This window comes from Chiloscyllium punctatum, chromosome 19 (assembly GCF_047496795.1).
Source record: "Chiloscyllium punctatum isolate Juve2018m chromosome 19, sChiPun1.3, whole genome shotgun sequence".
In the NCBI taxonomy this organism is placed as follows: Eukaryota; Metazoa; Chordata; class Chondrichthyes; order Orectolobiformes; family Hemiscylliidae; genus Chiloscyllium; species Chiloscyllium punctatum.
Genome location: NC_092757.1, coordinates 94,219,961 through 94,237,103, shown reverse-complemented (window position 1 = coordinate 94,237,103; position 17,143 = coordinate 94,219,961). Strand labels below are relative to the sequence as shown.

At 44.1% G+C, this 17,143-nt stretch overlaps 1 protein-coding gene across 1 annotated transcript in view; it reads right to left on the bottom strand.

Annotated features, from left to right (window-relative positions):
• Positions 1-17,033, bottom strand: part of spag5 (sperm associated antigen 5) — a 51,474-nt gene extending 34,441 nt beyond the window's left edge. Inside the window, exons 1-5 of the mRNA XM_072590101.1 lie at positions 16,485-17,033; positions 14,813-15,005; positions 7,958-8,077; positions 7,633-7,725; positions 2,009-2,143 (exon numbers count right to left, since the gene is read on the bottom strand). Of these exons, the coding sequence (XP_072446202.1) occupies positions 2,009-2,143; positions 7,633-7,725; positions 7,958-8,077; positions 14,813-15,005; positions 16,485-16,999 (1,056 nt within the window). The 5' untranslated portion in view covers positions 17,000-17,033. The remainder of the gene's footprint in view (positions 1-2,008; positions 2,144-7,632; positions 7,726-7,957; positions 8,078-14,812; positions 15,006-16,484) is intronic.
• Positions 17,034-17,143: the final 110 nt, after the last annotated feature.

Here is a 17,143-nt window from a genome sequence, read left to right as displayed (position 1 = left end):
GCTGGATTGTCTTCATTGCCGGTATATGTTTCCTTAGATAAGGAACCATAAACCATTGACATGATTCTAGCTTTAGTTTGATTAATGCTTTGTCTAGTTTCAGCAAAACACCTGTACTATATAAAGCCTTCCCTGTTACCCACTGAACCTGGATGCTGGCTTTGTGGTTCATGGACAAGAACTCCCGAATCTCTGTTCTATGGCATTTGGTAGTCTTTCTCCATTTAAATAATTTTCAGCTTCTCCATTCTTCATGCCAAGATATACAATCTTATTTTCCCACATGGTATTCCACCTGCCAAGCTTTTGCCCACTCAAACTGTCTATATCCTTCTGCAAACTTTCTGTCATCCTCACTGCTTGCCTTCCCACCTATTTTTGAGTCATCCACAAAAATGGCAATAGTATTTTCAATTCCCTCATTGCAGTCATTAAATTATGTTGTAAATCATTGCAGCCTCAGCACTGATCCCCACGGCTACAGGTTGCCATTCTGAAAAAGCCCTCCTTACCCCTAACTCTGATCATGTACCCTCTCTAGAGTTGTACCCCAGATACGTTATTGAAGGGAACAGGGTCAATTGAGAAACTGGCTAAGCATACAGTATCCTAGGCATTATTAATAAAGTGCACAGAGGAAAGTAATGTCACTTATTAATGGTTTGAGGATGTGGATTTGAATCCCACCATGCCATGTGGTGAAACATGATTTCAATAAAATTTGGAATAAAAAGCTAGCTACTGTAGATTGTTGCAAAAATCCATCAGTTTCACTAATGTCCTTTAGAGAAGGAAATTTCCTTATCTAATCTGGTCTACACATGACTCCAGACATACAGCAACATACTAATTCTTAACAGTTTAATGGGCAATTAGGGAAGGATGATAAATGCTGGCCTTGCGAGCGGTGTCCGTGTCCCGTGGACAGTTTTAATAAGTGACTACAAAACAAGTTAGTTATATTGAACTAACATAAAAAGTTGGAGTATTCCTTACAAATCCTGGCACCACACTTTAGGGATGTTGAGTTTTTATACAGAACAATGAGAAGATTTGAGAGAATATTTTCAGGGTTGAGGAGATGGTTGGAGAATTGGGACTGCTCTCCTTGGAGGAGAGAAAATCAACAGAAGATTTGACAAAGGTTTCAGAATCACAAGGGGGCTGGACAGTAGACAGGGAGAAGCTGTTCTTATTGATGGAAGTGTTGAGAACCAGAGGGCCTAGCCTGAAGGCGAGAGGCAAAAGAACCATTGTTCACACGAGGGGAGAACCATTGTTCACACCATGCAGCAAGTGGGTAGGTTCGAAAAGCATTATCTGAGAACATTGTCGTGGCAGTTTCAATGGAGGCTTTCAAGATGGAATTGAAAAGGAACAATGTGTAGGTCTGTGGGTTTAAGGTGGGGAAACATACCAAGTGAATTGCTCCTTCAGCGAGCCAGAAGAGACACAATGGGCTGAATGGTGCATTTGGTTTTATTTTGAAAACAGTTACAGTAAAATTAGTACAGTAGCGCCTCGACATACGAACAATCCCGTTCACGAACAAAATCGGTTTACGAACAGGATTGTACATAAAATTTTGCTTCAACGTACGTACGAAATTCAAGGTACGAACACAAAAAGCCCATGTGCGACCACGTGGTTTCATTGTTCTGCTTTGCTATGCGCTTGTTGAACGCAAAAGCTCTCATGCCCTGCGTGATCTCATTCAGTTCATCACTGGCGCGTGCGCTGTGAACAGCGTTCGTTGTTATATCCAAGCATTCTTACACTATCTGAACAATGGGAAAAATTGATTCAGTTCACGAACTTTTCGGTTCATGACCTGGGTCCCGGAACGGATTAAGTTCATAAGTTGAGGCGCTATTGTAGTTTTTTCCACCACAAACATCCAAGGTCAATCAGTAATTTTCATTGAACCAACAATACTGGCTTAATTCACTCCAGTAATAATGCAGAATAACAGTTAATAGGGAAATCATCAGAACAGACAAATACTTACATTAACCATCTTCCATTCAGCTTCATCTGCTGTTTTCTTTAGCACCGTTTTCTCCTCCAGGGCCTTCGCTGTTACCCGAGTCATTGCTTGGAGCTGGACAGTACTCTGGCGGGCAAGATTCCTGGCACCTTTCAGCTGTGCAGACACATGGCCACATTCAGAACCAAATACCACAATGGCAATTTCGAATCACAAAGCTGGAGTAGCATTCAGGAAATCAAGTCCCAGACTTGTCACAAAAGTTAAAGATTTTATCCATTTTTGCAAATCTTCCTAAATTACCAGACTTTTTAAACCCAAGTTAACAGAAAGTATGGACCAGCTGCTGTATTTAACAAGAATTACTGTTTATTAGCTGCAGGTAAATATCTATGAAATGTCAACATACAACTCTACTGGTTTAAACTGTAAGCACCTTTCCCTCCCCTCTACATCCACATGCAGACAGACACAATAAAACATCGGTGTTATGGGTGCAGGAAAGAAATTACTGAGAAGACAGTTCAGTGGCCCCTGACAAAATTCTTCGTTTTGGCTCATCAGAACGTATTGTTCGTTGGTCTCATTCTTTTCCAGGCAGTTTACACTCACTTGCAGGAGGCCAGGATTGCCTGGCTTATTAATTACAAACTCTCTAACTTATTGGTAAAAAGCATCATCATACAGCAACTGGTGAGGGAATGCAAACCTGCTTTCTTAATGCTTTAGGAATTTTTTTCACTGCAGGGCAAGCCTTATACAGTTCACAGTGAGGCCTTGGGGAGTGTTGCTGAACAAAGAGACCTAGGGGTGCCTTGAAAGTGGAGTCCCAGGTAGATCGGATGGTGAAGGCAGCATTCGGCACACTTGCATTTGCTGGTCAGCACATCAAGTATGGGAGTTGGGAGGTCATGTAGCGGCTGTACAGGAGATTAGTGAGGCCACTTTTGGAATACTGCATGCAATTCTGGTCTCCCTGCTATAGAAAGGATGTTGTGAAACTTGAAAGGGTTCAGAAAAGATTTACAAGGATGATGCCAGGGTTGGAGGGTTTGAGCTACAGGGAGAGATTGAACAGGCTGGGGCTGTTTTCCCTGGAGTATCAGAGGCTGAGGGATGACCTTATAGAGGTTTATAAAATCATTAGGAGCATGGATAGGGTAAATAGACAAGGTCTTTTCCCTGGATCCAAAAGTAGAGAACAGAGGTTTAGGGTGAGGGGGACAAAGATTTAAAAGGGCCCTAAAGGGCAACTCTTCAAGCAGAGGGTGCATTTATGGAAGAAGGTACCAGAGAAAGTGGCTGAGGCTGGTACAATTACAACATTTAAAAGGCATTTGGATGGGTATGTGAATAGGAGGGCTCTGGGCTGGGTGCTGGCAGGTGGGACTAGATTGGGTTGGGATATCTGGGCAGCATGGACAGGTTGGACCGAAGGGTCTGTATCTGTGCTGTACGTCTCTATGACACTAAATCAGATGGAAAATTGGTTGCACTGCACCCAATAACAATCCTCAATACGCTATTGAGAGTTGCCCTGGTTATGGCCTGAGAGGAGGTTATTCCATTTTCTGTGGTTTGGTGGGGTGGGGGAGATAACAACTGCCCCTTGACCTTCTCTCCATCACCAGAGCAGGAAAGGGGATGTTTACTGATAATTGTCCAGACTTCAGTTCCACTACCAACTATTTGGAGAGTCTGTGCCTGCTTGTAGCTTGATCAGGACAACAATCAGTCTTGAACTGATCCAACATTAATGCCAATGGCCATCTTCGGCAAGAGAATCTAATCATTGTCCCTTGACAATGTGGAAGCATTTGCTCCACGTCCATTCAATCCAGGCTGTTCAGTATTCTGTAAATTTCAACCATGTCTCCTTCATCCTTTTAAACTCCAAGATCAGACCCAAAATCCTCAAATGACCAGTCTTTATCACCAGGATCATTTTTGTAATCCTCCTCTGGATCCCCTCCAATGCCAGCACATCCTTCCTTAGATTAGAGTCCAAAACTCCTCACCATATGTTTCCTCTGGTCAACCAGAGCCTTATACAGCTTCAGCACTACATTTCTGCTGTTGTATTCTAACCTTCTCAAATGAAAGCTAACATTGCATTGACCTTCCTAACTGTCAACTAAACCTACATGCTAATGTGAAGAGAATCCTGAATTGGACTCCTAGATCCCTTTGTGCTTTATGTTTCCAAAAGCTTTCATCATTTAGAGAATAGTCCATGCTTCCTACAAAGTGCATGACTTCACACTCTCACACATTACTGTCCACTCACCATCATGTCGAAGAACTCTGCAGCCTTCCCTCCTCTCCAACATTATCTGTCCCTCCGCCCATCTTGGTCATCTGCAACAATGCCCTCAGCTTCTTTGTCCGTTAATGTACAACACAAATAGTTGTGCTCACAACTCAGTTCTGCAGAATGTCACTAGTCATTAACTGCCATCCTAAAAAAAGACAGGTAGGGAGGAGGGACTTGGGGGAGGGGCATTGGGAATGCGATAGGTGGAGGGAGATCAAGGTGAGGGTGATAGGCTGGAGTGGGGTGGGGGCGGAGGGGTCAGGAAAAAGATTGCAGGTTAGGAAGGCAGTGCTGAGTTCGAGGGATTTAACTGAGACAATGTGGGGGGAGGGGAAATGAGGAAACTGGAGAAATCTGAGTTCATCCCTTGTGGTTGGAGGGTTCCCAGGCGGAAGATGAGGCGTTCTTCCTCCAACCGTCATGTTGCCATGGTCTGGCGATGGAGGAGTCCAAGGACCTGCATATCCTTGGTGAGGTGGGAGGGGGAATTGAAGTGTTGGGCTACGGGGTGGTTGGGTTGGTGGAACGTTTCAGAGAACACCTCTGAGACACCCGGACCCGCCTAGGAACCCTCCAACCACAAGTGATGAACTCAGATTTCTCCAGTTTCCTCATTTCCCCTCCCCCCACCTTGTCTCAGTCAAATCCCTCGAACTCAGCACTGCCTTCCTAACCTGCAATCTTCTTCCTGACCTCTCCGTCCCCACCCCACTCCGGCCTATCACCCTCACCTTGACCTCCCTCCACCTATCGCATTCCCAACGCCCCTCACCCAAGTCCCTCCTCCCTACCGTAGCCTGCTGGACACACTTTCCTCATTCCTGAAGAAGGGCTGATGCCCAAAATGTCGATTCTCCTGTCCCTTGGATGCTGCCTGACCTGCTGCACTTTTCCAGCAACACATTTTCAGCTCTGATCTCCAGCATCTGCAGTCCTCACTTTCTCCATCCTAAAAAAGACCCCTTGATCCGCACTGTCTACCTTCTGCCAGTCAGCCAATCTTTTATCCATGCCAGTACCTTGCCCATAACAGCATGGGCTCTTATCTTATTTAGCAGCCACCTGTACAGTACCTTGTCAAAGGCCTTCCAGAAATCCAAATAAATCATGTCCACTAGCTTTCCTTTTTCTAACTTGCTCATTACCTCCTTAAAGAATTCTAACAGATTTAATAGACAAGATCTTTCCTTGACAAAGCTGTGCTATTTTATCATGCACCTCCAAGTACTCCACAATCTCTTCCATCATGATGGACTCTAAAATCTCACCAACAACTGAGGTCAGGCTAACCAGCCTATAGTTTCCAGTCTTCTGCCCCCTCCTTTCTTAACCAGAAGTGTTGCATTTGTCATTAGTACTCTGGGACCCTCCCTGACTCCAGTGCCTCCATAATCTCCTTAACCATCTTCTTCAGATCCCTCGGGTGTGGTCCATCTAATCCAAGTGATTTATCCACCTTCAGACCATTCAGCTTCCCCAGCACCTTCTCCTTCATGATGGCCACTGCTCTCACCTCTGCCCTTGACTCTCTTGAAACCCTGCTATGTTGCAGGAGTCTTTCACTGTGAAAACTGATGGAAAGTACCTACTCAGTTCCTCCACCATTTCTTGGTTCAGTTCCAGCAGTCCAGTTTCCATCCTTGTCTGTCTCTTACCTTTTAAATATTTGAAAGCTATTGCAGATGTCTATTACATTACAAGCTAGCTTACCCTCACATTGCATCTTCTCTCCCCTTATTGCTTTTTTTGTTATGCTATGCCGTTTTCAAGGTTCCCAATCCTCTGGCTTCCCACTAGCCTTCACCATATTGCTGGCTTTCTCTTTTGCTTTAACGCTGTCCCTGACTTCCTTCATCAATCACGGTTGCTCATCCTCGCTTTAGTATGTTTCTTCTTCCTGGGGATGGAGTGCTGCTATACTTTCCAAATTACCCCCAGAAATACCTGCCATTGCTGTTCTACCATTTTCCCTTCCAATCAACTCTGGCCAGCTCTTCCCTCATGTCTTTGTAGTTACCTTTACTCAACTGTAATACTGTTACATCGGATTCCAGCTCCTCCCTCTGGAACTGCAGAGTGAATTCTATCAGTTTATGGTTGCTGCCCCAAGGGCTCCTTCACCTTATGCTCCCTAATCAAAGTCTGCTTCATTACATGCCATTGAATCCAGAAAACCTGTCCATTAGTGGGCTCTGCCGCAAGCTACTCCCAAATAAAACATCTCGTAGACATTCCATGAATTCCTCTCTTGGGATCGCTACCAACCTGATTTCCCCAGTCCACCTGCACATTGAAGTCTGAAATAATTATTGTAAGTGTCTTTCATACATGCCTTTTCAGTCTCCTGACTATTGCTGGGAGACCTTAACATAACTCCCATCAAGGTAAAAACAATGACTGCAGATGCTGAAAACCAAATTCTGGATTAGTGGTGCTGGAAGAGCACAGCAGTTCAGGCAGTTCGTTGGATGCTGCCTGAACTGCTGTGCTCTTCCAGCACCACTAATCCATAACTCCCATCAGTCTGTCTTTTATCCTGTGCGGTTCTTCAACTCTAACTACACAGATTCCACACCTTCCAAATCTACAATTTCTTGTAATCAATTAAATTTCATTCCTTACTGACTAGGCAACACTGCCCCCTCTGCCCATCGACTGGTATTTTTGATAGGACACATATCTTTGGGTATTTAGTTCCCAGTCCTGATTCCCTTTGCAGTTACATCACTGTGACACCCACAACATCATACCTGCCAAGTTCCATCCTGCCGTCAAAGATCATTTACCTTGTTTCACTTTCTGCGTGCATTAATTTCAACACCCTCCGTCCTGCACTGACTGTCTGCCCACTTCTCACTACCTTAAACATTCATTCTTTTTGTCAGGGACACTTGGCAGAAGCAGTGTGTACCATCTGCAAGATATCCTGCAGAAACTTACAGAAGTTTCTTCAACTTGGTACCTTGTAAACCTCAGCTTTTATTGGCTCAAAGAGGGCAGCAGAGCTCCGTTTCCCTCCAAATATCCTCCCAACATGGAACCACATTGCCGTGATGAGCAATAATCCAGAGGATGAATAATTTGAAATGTTAGCGATTCTGACACAGGGTAACTCACAGCCTCATCCTGTTCAGCCCCAGCAAGTCAGGACCAGATCTCCTCCCCAGAATTCCAGGTTGGCATCCAACATGATCATTTCAACAGATGAAAGTGGAGGTGCCATGTAGGAGATGCGTGTGCCCTGGGTCACACCAATGCACCTGGCAGCGGGAGGGGGCCAGAATAAAACCTAGCTAAAGACAGTGAATTTTAATCCAGTTGAGGTTCTCACCTGCTCCTGCACAGTCAGTCGGGTGTTCTTCATGTCCTCATAAGCGCCATCTGCACCAGCCAAACACTCTTCAACCTCCACTATCAGTAAATTCTGCCAAGACAATTACACAAGCATGACTCAAAAAGTGTGGCACTGGAAAAGCACAGCAGGTCAGGAGCAAGAGAATAGATGTTTTGGGCATAAGTCCTTCATCAGGAATGTTGCAGAAACATGTTAGAGAGAAGGATAGACCCACAGTCAGATAAACGATTATTTCTCCATCCAGCAATGACACCTCCATAAACCAAGCAGGATCAGCCGAGCACGGCACACCGTTACTTACTTGCTGTTTGCGGCTGTTACAGATTGCACTGTGGAGCTGCAGGCACTGCTCCAGAGTCTGCTCCAGCTCTTGCACTCTGCTGGCATGCTGCAGGTACAAGCTGCGGTAATGATCCTCTACCTGTCGACACAACAAGCAGCATGGTTAAACATTTAAACTCTCAGTCACTGTCCAATGGTCTTTGGGGGTTTAGGAAGTGAAAGAGTTGGAGCTCATCTATTCTGCTATTTGGGGGAGATACAGAGACCAGCCAGTGTTAGCCTGTGGACCTCTTGTCAGAGTTCAGGCCACCAAAGCCAATCCCAGTTGGAGCATTCAACCCCAATACACAGTAGGACTCCAGTGCATACATGGTACTGAAAGGCTGCAGAGCAGTTCTGCACAGGGCAGCTTTGGAAAACAATACAAGGATTTTTCAGGCTAATTAACAGCCTCAAATCACATGAACATTCCATGAGGAACTTGGTAGAATACGTAATTAAAGACATTGTAACATGATATTTCGAAAATGAAAACCCAATCCATCAGAGTGAGCATGATTTTATGAAGGCTAAATCATATTTGACTGATTTGCTAGATGTAACAAGCAAAGTGATAATGCTGGGTCTTGTAGAGGTATTATATCTGGACTTCCAGAAGGTATTTGAGAAGGTGCTGCACAAAAGAAAGATCATGTGGGCCAAGGGGTAAGTTATAAGTTTGGATAGAGGATTGGTTAACCAATGGGAAGCAGAGTGACTGGATAAATAAATGGGTCTGCTTCCTAGTTGGCAAGCTGTAACCAGTTGGGTGCCACATGATTTGGTCTTCAGCCCCCAACTGTCTACAATCAATATTGATAACTTAATAAAGGGATAGAAGGTACGAAAATCAAAGTTTGCAGATCACATGAAAACAGATGGTTAAATAAGCTGCAGCAAAGAAATAAAACATTTACAAATAGATATGCATAGTTTAGGAGAATGGAACAAGATTTTGTAGATGGAGTTGAACATGGATAAGTGCAAGCGTATTCAACTTTGGTCAGAAAGAACAAAAAGGCAAATGATCTAAATAGAGTGAAACTTCAGAATGCTTCAGCGCAGAGGGATCAGAGTGTCCTCATGTATGAATTACAGAAAGGATCAGAGGGATCAGAGTGTCCTCATGTATGAATTACAGAAAGGATCAGAGGGATCAGAGTGTCCTCATGTATGAATTACAGAAAGGATCAGAGGGATCAGAGTGTCCTCATGTATGAATTACAGAAAGGATCAGAGGGATCAGAGTGTCCTCATGTATGAATTACAGAAAGGATCAGAGGGATCAGAGTGTCCTCATGTATGAATTACAGAAAGGATCAGAGGGATCAGAGTGTCCTCATGTATGAATTACAGAAAGGATCAGAGGGATCAGAGTGTCCTCATGTATGAATTACAGAAAGGATCAGAGGGATCAGAGTGTCCTCATGTATGAATTACAGAAAGGATCAGAGGGATCAGAGTGTCCTCATGTATGAATTACAGAAAGGATCAGAGGGATCAGAGTGTCCTCATGTATGAATTACAGAAAGGATCAGAGGGATCAGAGTGTCCTCATGTATGAATTACAGAAAGGATCAGAGGGATCAGAGTGTCCTCATGTATGAATTACAGAAAGGATCAGAGGGATCAGAGTGTCCTCATGTATGAATTACAGAAAGGATCAGAGGGATCAGAGTGTCCTCATGTATGAATTACAGAAAGGATCAGAGGGATCAGAGTGTCCTCATGTATGAATTACAGAAAGGATCAGAGGGATCAGAGTGTCCTCATGTATGAATTACAGAAAGGATCAGAGGGATCAGAGTGTCCTCATGTATGAATTACAGAAAGGATCAGAGGGATCAGAGTGTCCTCATGTATGAATTACAGAAAGGATCAGAGGGATCAGAGTGTCCTCATGTATGAATTACAGAAAGGATCAGAGGGATCAGAGTGTCCTCATGTATGAATTACAGAAAGGATCAGAGGGATCAGAGTGTCCTCATGTATGAATTACAGAAAGGATCAGAGGGATCAGAGTGTCCTCATGTATGAATTACAGAAAGGATCAGAGGGATCAGAGTGTCCTCATGTATGAATTACAGAAAGGATCAGAGGGATCAGAGTGTCCTCATGTATGAATTACAGAAAGGATCAGAGGGATCAGAGTGTCCTCATGTATGAATTACAGAAAGGATCAGAGGGATCAGAGTGTCCTCATGTATGAATTACAGAAAGGATCAGAGGGATCAGAGTGTCCTCATGTATGAATTACAGAAAGGATCAGAGGGATCAGAGTGTCCTCATGTATGAATTACAGAAAGGATCAGAGGGATCAGAGTGTCCTCATGTATGAATTACAGAAAGGATCAGAGGGATCAGAGTGTCCTCATGTATGAATTACAGAAAGGATCAGAGGGATCAGAGTGTCCTCATGTATGAATTACAGAAAGGATCAGAGGGATCAGAGTGTCCTCATGTATGAATTACAGAAAGGATCAGAGGGATCAGAGTGTCCTCATGTATGAATTACAGAAAGGATCAGAGGGATCAGAGTGTCCTCATGTATGAATTACAGAAAGGATCAGAGGGATCAGAGTGTCCTCATGTATGAATTACAGAAAGGATCAGAGGGATCAGAGTGTCCTCATGTATGAATTACAGAAAGGATCAGAGGGATCAGAGTGTCCTCATGTATGAATTACAGAAAGGATCAGAGGGATCAGAGTGTCCTCATGTATGAATTACAGAAAGGATCAGAGGGATCAGAGTGTCCTCATGTATGAATTACAGAAAGGATCAGAGGGATCAGAGTGTCCTCATGTATGAATTACAGAAAGGATCAGAGGGATCAGAGTGTCCTCATGTATGAATTACAGAAAGGATCAGAGTGTCCTCATGTATGAATTACAGAAAGGATCAGAGGGATCAGAGTGTCCTCATGTATGAATTACAGAAAGGATCAGAGTGTCCTCATGTATGAATTACAGAAAGGATCAGAGGGATCAGAGTGTCCTCATGTATGAATTACAGAAAGGATCAGAGGGATCAGAGTGTCCTCATGTATGAATTACAGAAAGGATCAGAGGGATCAGAGTGTCCTCATGTATGAATTACAGAAAGGATCAGAGGGATCAGAGTGTCCTCATGTATGAATTACAGAAAGGATCAGAGGGATCAGAGTGTCCTCATGTATGAATTACAGAAAGGATCAGAGGGATCAGAGTGTCCTCATGTATGAATTACAGAAAGGTACAGCAGATAATAAGGAGAGCAAACTGAATTTCAGCATTTATTGCTAAAGAGATGGCATATAATAGTTGGGCAGTGGTGCTGAGATTGTACAAGACATTGGGGAGACTGCATGCACTCAGCTTTGGTCTCTCACGTGAGTGAGAATGCACTTGCAGTTCAGAGAAGGCTCACTAAATTAATTCCAGAGATAAAAGGCTTGTTTTAGGAGAAGAGATTTAGCAGTTGAGACCTATATAGCCTAGAGTTTAGAATAACGTGAATAGGTCTAATTGGGGGGGGGGGGGGGGGGGGGGGGGGGGGGGGGGCTGGGGGCTGGGGGTGGATGCGTGTGGATTTAAACCAGACATGAGGGGAATTACTTCTCTCAATGGGTCGTGAATCTTGAAATTCATTACCTCAGAGTCTGGAGGACATCAGGACACTGAATAAATTCAAATGGGGAGATAGACAGATTTTTAAAAATTAGTGATGGGTTGTGGAGAATAAGCAGGAAAGTGGAGTTTAGGCTAAGATGAGATCAACCACAAGTGAGAGAGCAAGCTCAAGGAGCTGACTTTCCTACTCCTGCTCTATGGCTTTATGCTCTTAAGGAGCAATGTAGATTTGAGGCTAAAATCACATCAGCCAGATCTTATGGAACGGAAATGACTGATAGGTCCACTCTTGTTCCTTGTTCGTATATTCATTCAAGAATATAACTATCTTTACCACAACATTTATTTTTGAAATACAATTTAGTCCTCGATTCAGGGAGGATTTTACAAGGTCCTTGAGGCCAAATGGAAGGTAGAAGACAGCCAACTCAGATACCAACTCAGAATTCCAAGCTGGGCTGTAGGCAGTGTGGAATGAGATCTAGATATCAGACTCTGAGGCAGGAATGTTTGCACTGAGCCAGACGATTACTCCCACAGTACAGCAGCCTCATTTCCCACAATTCTTTCAAGAAAAAATTTATTTAAAGCTTCAGTGTCTTGGTTAATGAAGAGAACTGGAATTCTACCCAATGACTACTTCAAAGAACAAGCTAAACCATGTAAAAGGCTATGATTAGTGCTGTACGCTGTTCTGGTCTCCAATTTATGAGAGATATAGAGATACTGGAAATTACGCAACAAGATTGAAATGGGATGCCAGAGTGACCAGGGCACACCCATCAAAACCAATTGCACAGATCAGACTCTTTCCTCGACAAAGATGGAGGACCTGATGAATAGAACATAGAACATTAGAGCACAGTACAGGCCCTTTGGCCCTCGATGTTGCGCCAACCTGTGGAACCAATCTGAAGCCCATCTAACCCACACTACTCCATTCACATCCATATGCCTAGTCAATGACCACTTAAATGCCTTTAAAATTGGTGAGTCTGCTACTGTTACAGGCAGTGCATTCCATGCCCCTACTACTCTGAGTAAAGAAACTATCTCTGCCCTATCACTTATCACCCCTCAATTTAAAGCTATGTTCCCTCATGCTAGCCATCTGAGGAAAAAAGGCTCTCCCTGTCCACGCTATCTAATCCTCTGATTATCTTATATGTCTCAATTAAGTCACCTCTCAACCACCTTCTCTCTAAAGAAAACAGCCTCAAATCCCTTAGCCTTTCCTCATAAAACCTTCCCGCCATACCAGGCAACATCCTAGTAAATCTCAGCTGAACCCTTTCCAAAGCTTCCACATCCTTCCTATAATGTGGTGACCAGAAATGTACACAATACTCCAAGTGTATCCACACCAGAGTTTTATACAGCTGCAGCATGACCTCATGATTCCAAAACTCAATCCCTCTACCAATAAAATCTAGCACACCCTATGCCTTTTTAACAACCCTATCAACTTGGGTGGAAGCTTTCAAGGATCGATGTGCCTACACTACCAAGAATCTTATCATTAACCCAGTACTCTGCATTCCTGTTACTCCTTCCAAAGTGAATCACCTCACACTTGTCCACATTGAACTCCATTTGCCACCTCTCAGCCCAGCTCTGCATCTTATCTGTGTCTCCTTGTAACGTACAACATCCTTTGTCACTATCGACAACTCCACTGACCTTAGTGTCATCCACAAATTTACTAACCCATCCTTCTCTGCCCTCATCCAGGTAGTTTATAAAAATGACAGTGGACCCAAAACAGATACACCACTAGTATCTCCAGGATGAACATTTCCCATCGACCACCACCCTCTGTCTTCTTTCAGCTAGCCAATTTCTGATTCAAACCACCAAATCACCTTTAATCCCATGCCTCTGTATTTTCTGCAATAACTTACTGTGGAGAACCTTACCGAATGCCTTCCTGAAATCCATATACACCACATCAACTGCTTTACCCTCACCCACCTGTTTGGTCCTCTTCTCAAAGAACTCAATAAGGTTTGTGAGGCATGACCTACCATTCACAAAACCGTGCTGACTATCCATAATCAAATTATTCCTTTCTAGATGATTATAAATCCTATCTCTTATAACCCTTTCTAACAACTTACCCACAACTGAAGTAAGGCTCACTGGTCTATAATTACCAGGGTTGTTTCTATTCCCTTTCTTGAACAAGGAGACAACATTTGCTATCCACCAGTCTCTGGCACTATTCCTGCAGACACCAGCAACATAAAGACCAAAGCCAAAGGGTCTGCAATCTCCTCCCTGGCTTCACAGAGAATCCTAGGATAAATCCCATCTGGCCTAGGGGATAGATCTATTTTTAGACTTTGCAGAATTGCTAACACCTCCTCTTTATGCACCTCATCCCATCTAGTCTAGTAGCCTATATCTCAGTATTCTCCTCGACCACATTGTCAGTATTCACACTACAAAAAGACAAAAAGTATTCATTTAGCACTTCCCCATATCCCCTCACTCCATGCACAACTTCCCACTATTATGCTTGATTGGCCCTAATCTTACTCTAGTCATTCTTTTGTTCCTGATAGGCTTTCTATTGGTTCTTAGGGTTTTCCTTAATCCTATCCACCAATGACTTCTCATATCCCCTCCTGGCTCTTCTTCGCACTCTCTTTAGGGCTTTCCTGACTAACTTGTAACTCACAAGCGCCCAAACTGAGCCTTCACATCTGATCCTAACATAAGCCTTCTTCCTCTTGACAAGAGATTCAACTTCCTTAGTAAACCACGGCTCCCTCGCTTGACCACTTCTTCCCTGACCGATACATACTTATCAATGATGCACAATAGCTGGTCCTTGAATAAGCTCCACATATTTAACTGTACCCATCTCCTGCAGTTTCCTTCCCCATCCGGTGTAAGACAGGAACTGAAAACTGGAATTCAAGAGTTTCTTCTTTACACAGAGAATGTGGAACTCAAAGAAGTGGTCAAAGTGAACAGTATCAATGTATTTAAGGGGAAAACTTGATAAACAGAAAGGAGTAAGGAAAGGAATAGAAGGATGCAGTGACAGGGTGAGATGAAGAGGGGTGGAACAAGACTGATGTGGAGCAGAAACATCTGCAAATTCTATGAATTAATACAACTTACTGCCAGTTACTGCAGTTGCTGTCATGATACCCATTCCACCAATACAGGGGGCACAGAGTCAAAGATACATCTGCAGTAACACACAGAACAGTTACCTCAGGAGTCTGCGAACTGTCAGTCTGGGTGAAGGTATCCCTTTGATCTGCTGGCCCAGCCCAGAGGCCCAGATTTTTACTCTTGGACAGATCTTTCAGTTGGCCAGACAGAACCTCATTGATGAGCAAGGAAGTCTCTAGTCGACGTTCCAAATCCTCTCGCGGAACTGATTCCAGAGCCTCTCGGGAAAAGCTAGGAGAAAGAGAGTAAAAAAGGGAAGAAATCCACCAATTCAGTGCCAAATAACCGGGCAGCTCCAGAGCTCAAAAACCATTGGTTCTAGTCATGAATAATCTGAAGCATTGCACAAGATGAAGGGACCCTTTCTTCTCAGTGTGATTGTGATACTGGGAAAGGACAGGGAAGACAAGGCTCTGTAACTCAAGAGCTAGTGAAGCTGGCTCCTGATGGAAACAGGAGGCATGACTGTGTCTTACAATGGTGATACCCAAATAAGGAATGAGATAACAATAAGCTTGATACTGCCATAGCCCACTGTAGCTTGTATCAGAGATTCACACCCCACAGTCGCCCCATTGTTTAAAAACAACACCATGCAAGTAAGAGCCAGTAATTGTGAATGCTGACTTGGAAGAATCCCTATTTCTCAGTTAGCTTGTTGCAGCTCCAATTTTCTCCTCCATCAGGGATCAACATGTTCAACTTCACTATCCAATTCCACTGCTGATTCGTAATTAAGGTCTCTGTGCTCCCATCATCCAATGAACACTGGAGTCAGGACTATCGCTGTGCTTTGGGAGGTACCCACTGTATTTGTCAGTGATGCTTTAGTACTGAGCACTGGGAATTTCAGAGCCAGGCCCACATGCCTCTCAGACACTCCAGAGGATAAACTCTCAAAAAACACAGAACAAAAATATTGAGAGAGGGAGGGAAAAAAAAAGAGGAAATTTATGAAGAACAGTATCAGAACAGACGGGAGCTGACATTAAGCATATGCTACAGTCTGTTATCCTGCAGTGTAATGTGCTGTCCACTGGAGGGCCCTCAAACTGCACATTAAAGATTAGCACGGAGTATTTTGGGGTCATTTACATTAACTTCCCATATACAGGTCATTTTGCGATAACGCACGTTTTGTTAACACAAATTCTCTAAAACACAATAGACAAACTGGGGACACTGTTTCTAAAGTGCAAGGTTTTGAAGCGTATATTGGTTATAAAGCGATTCTGGCCCCACTAGATTAAATGGTGCTGCTATTAACAATTTTTTTATAACACGAGAACGGAACGACCATATTATAGCAGAACTAACTGTAGATAAAGGCTCCAAGAAGAGGGTGATGGTGCAGCCCATCCAAACTGCACTGATGAGCTGGTGGGCCAGTGAGTTGTTGTTTTGAACTGCTCATATTGCAACATATCGCTGTGGGCATGAAGTCACATATGTGACCAGGCCCGTTTCTTACATCACATCAGTGAACCAATGAGGTTTTCTTTTATGACAATCCTAAAGCTACACTTTTACTAAAATCTGCCTTTTATTTTCAGTATTTTAAACAAAATTCATTTTTTAAAAAAAATTCATTCATGGGATTTACTGGCTACACCGGCATTTATTAACCTTGAGAAGAAACTTTGAAATTATCAGCAGGCCATTTCAACTTCCAGCCTCTACATGACTGTGTCCAGTAATTTAACCACTTACTTCCAGAGTAAAGAATCTGTGAGCACTGCACTGTCCATCATTTCGGTAGAGGCACCCTCTGACGCAGACGTATTGATCGCCTTCTCAGCCAAGTTAACAGGGGTCACACAGGTTGAGGCACACTCTGTTCCCACAGGAGTAACTGCAGTGCTAACCTCTTGGTATGTGATTCGGCTGCGGTCCAATCCTTCTGCCAACAATCTCCATGTGTTTATCGGCGTTTGCATTGTGCCAGTGTGGATGAGGCACATCAGGGCACAAGGCTCTGGGGCTGGAATGGGACTGGTGCCCATCTCCACCCGCCCCACCTCTTGGCAAGCATCTACCACTGGCCTCACCATCTCCACCTCTCCCTCTGCTGGCCTCACCTCCTCCTCCTCTCCCTTCCCCGGCCTCACCTCCTCCCCCTCTCTCTCCACAGGTCTCACCACCAACTCATCTCCCTTCCCTGGCCTCACCTCCTCCCCCCCTCTCTCCGCCAGTCTCACCTCCTCCTCCTCTCCCTTCCCCTGCATCACCTCCTCCCCCTCTCCCCCCACCGGTCTCACCTCCTCCTCCTCTCTCTCCAATGGCCTCACCTCCTCCCCCTCTCCCTTCAATGGCCTCACCTCCTCCTCCTCTTCCTCCAATGGCCTCACCTCCTCCCCCTCTCCTTCCAA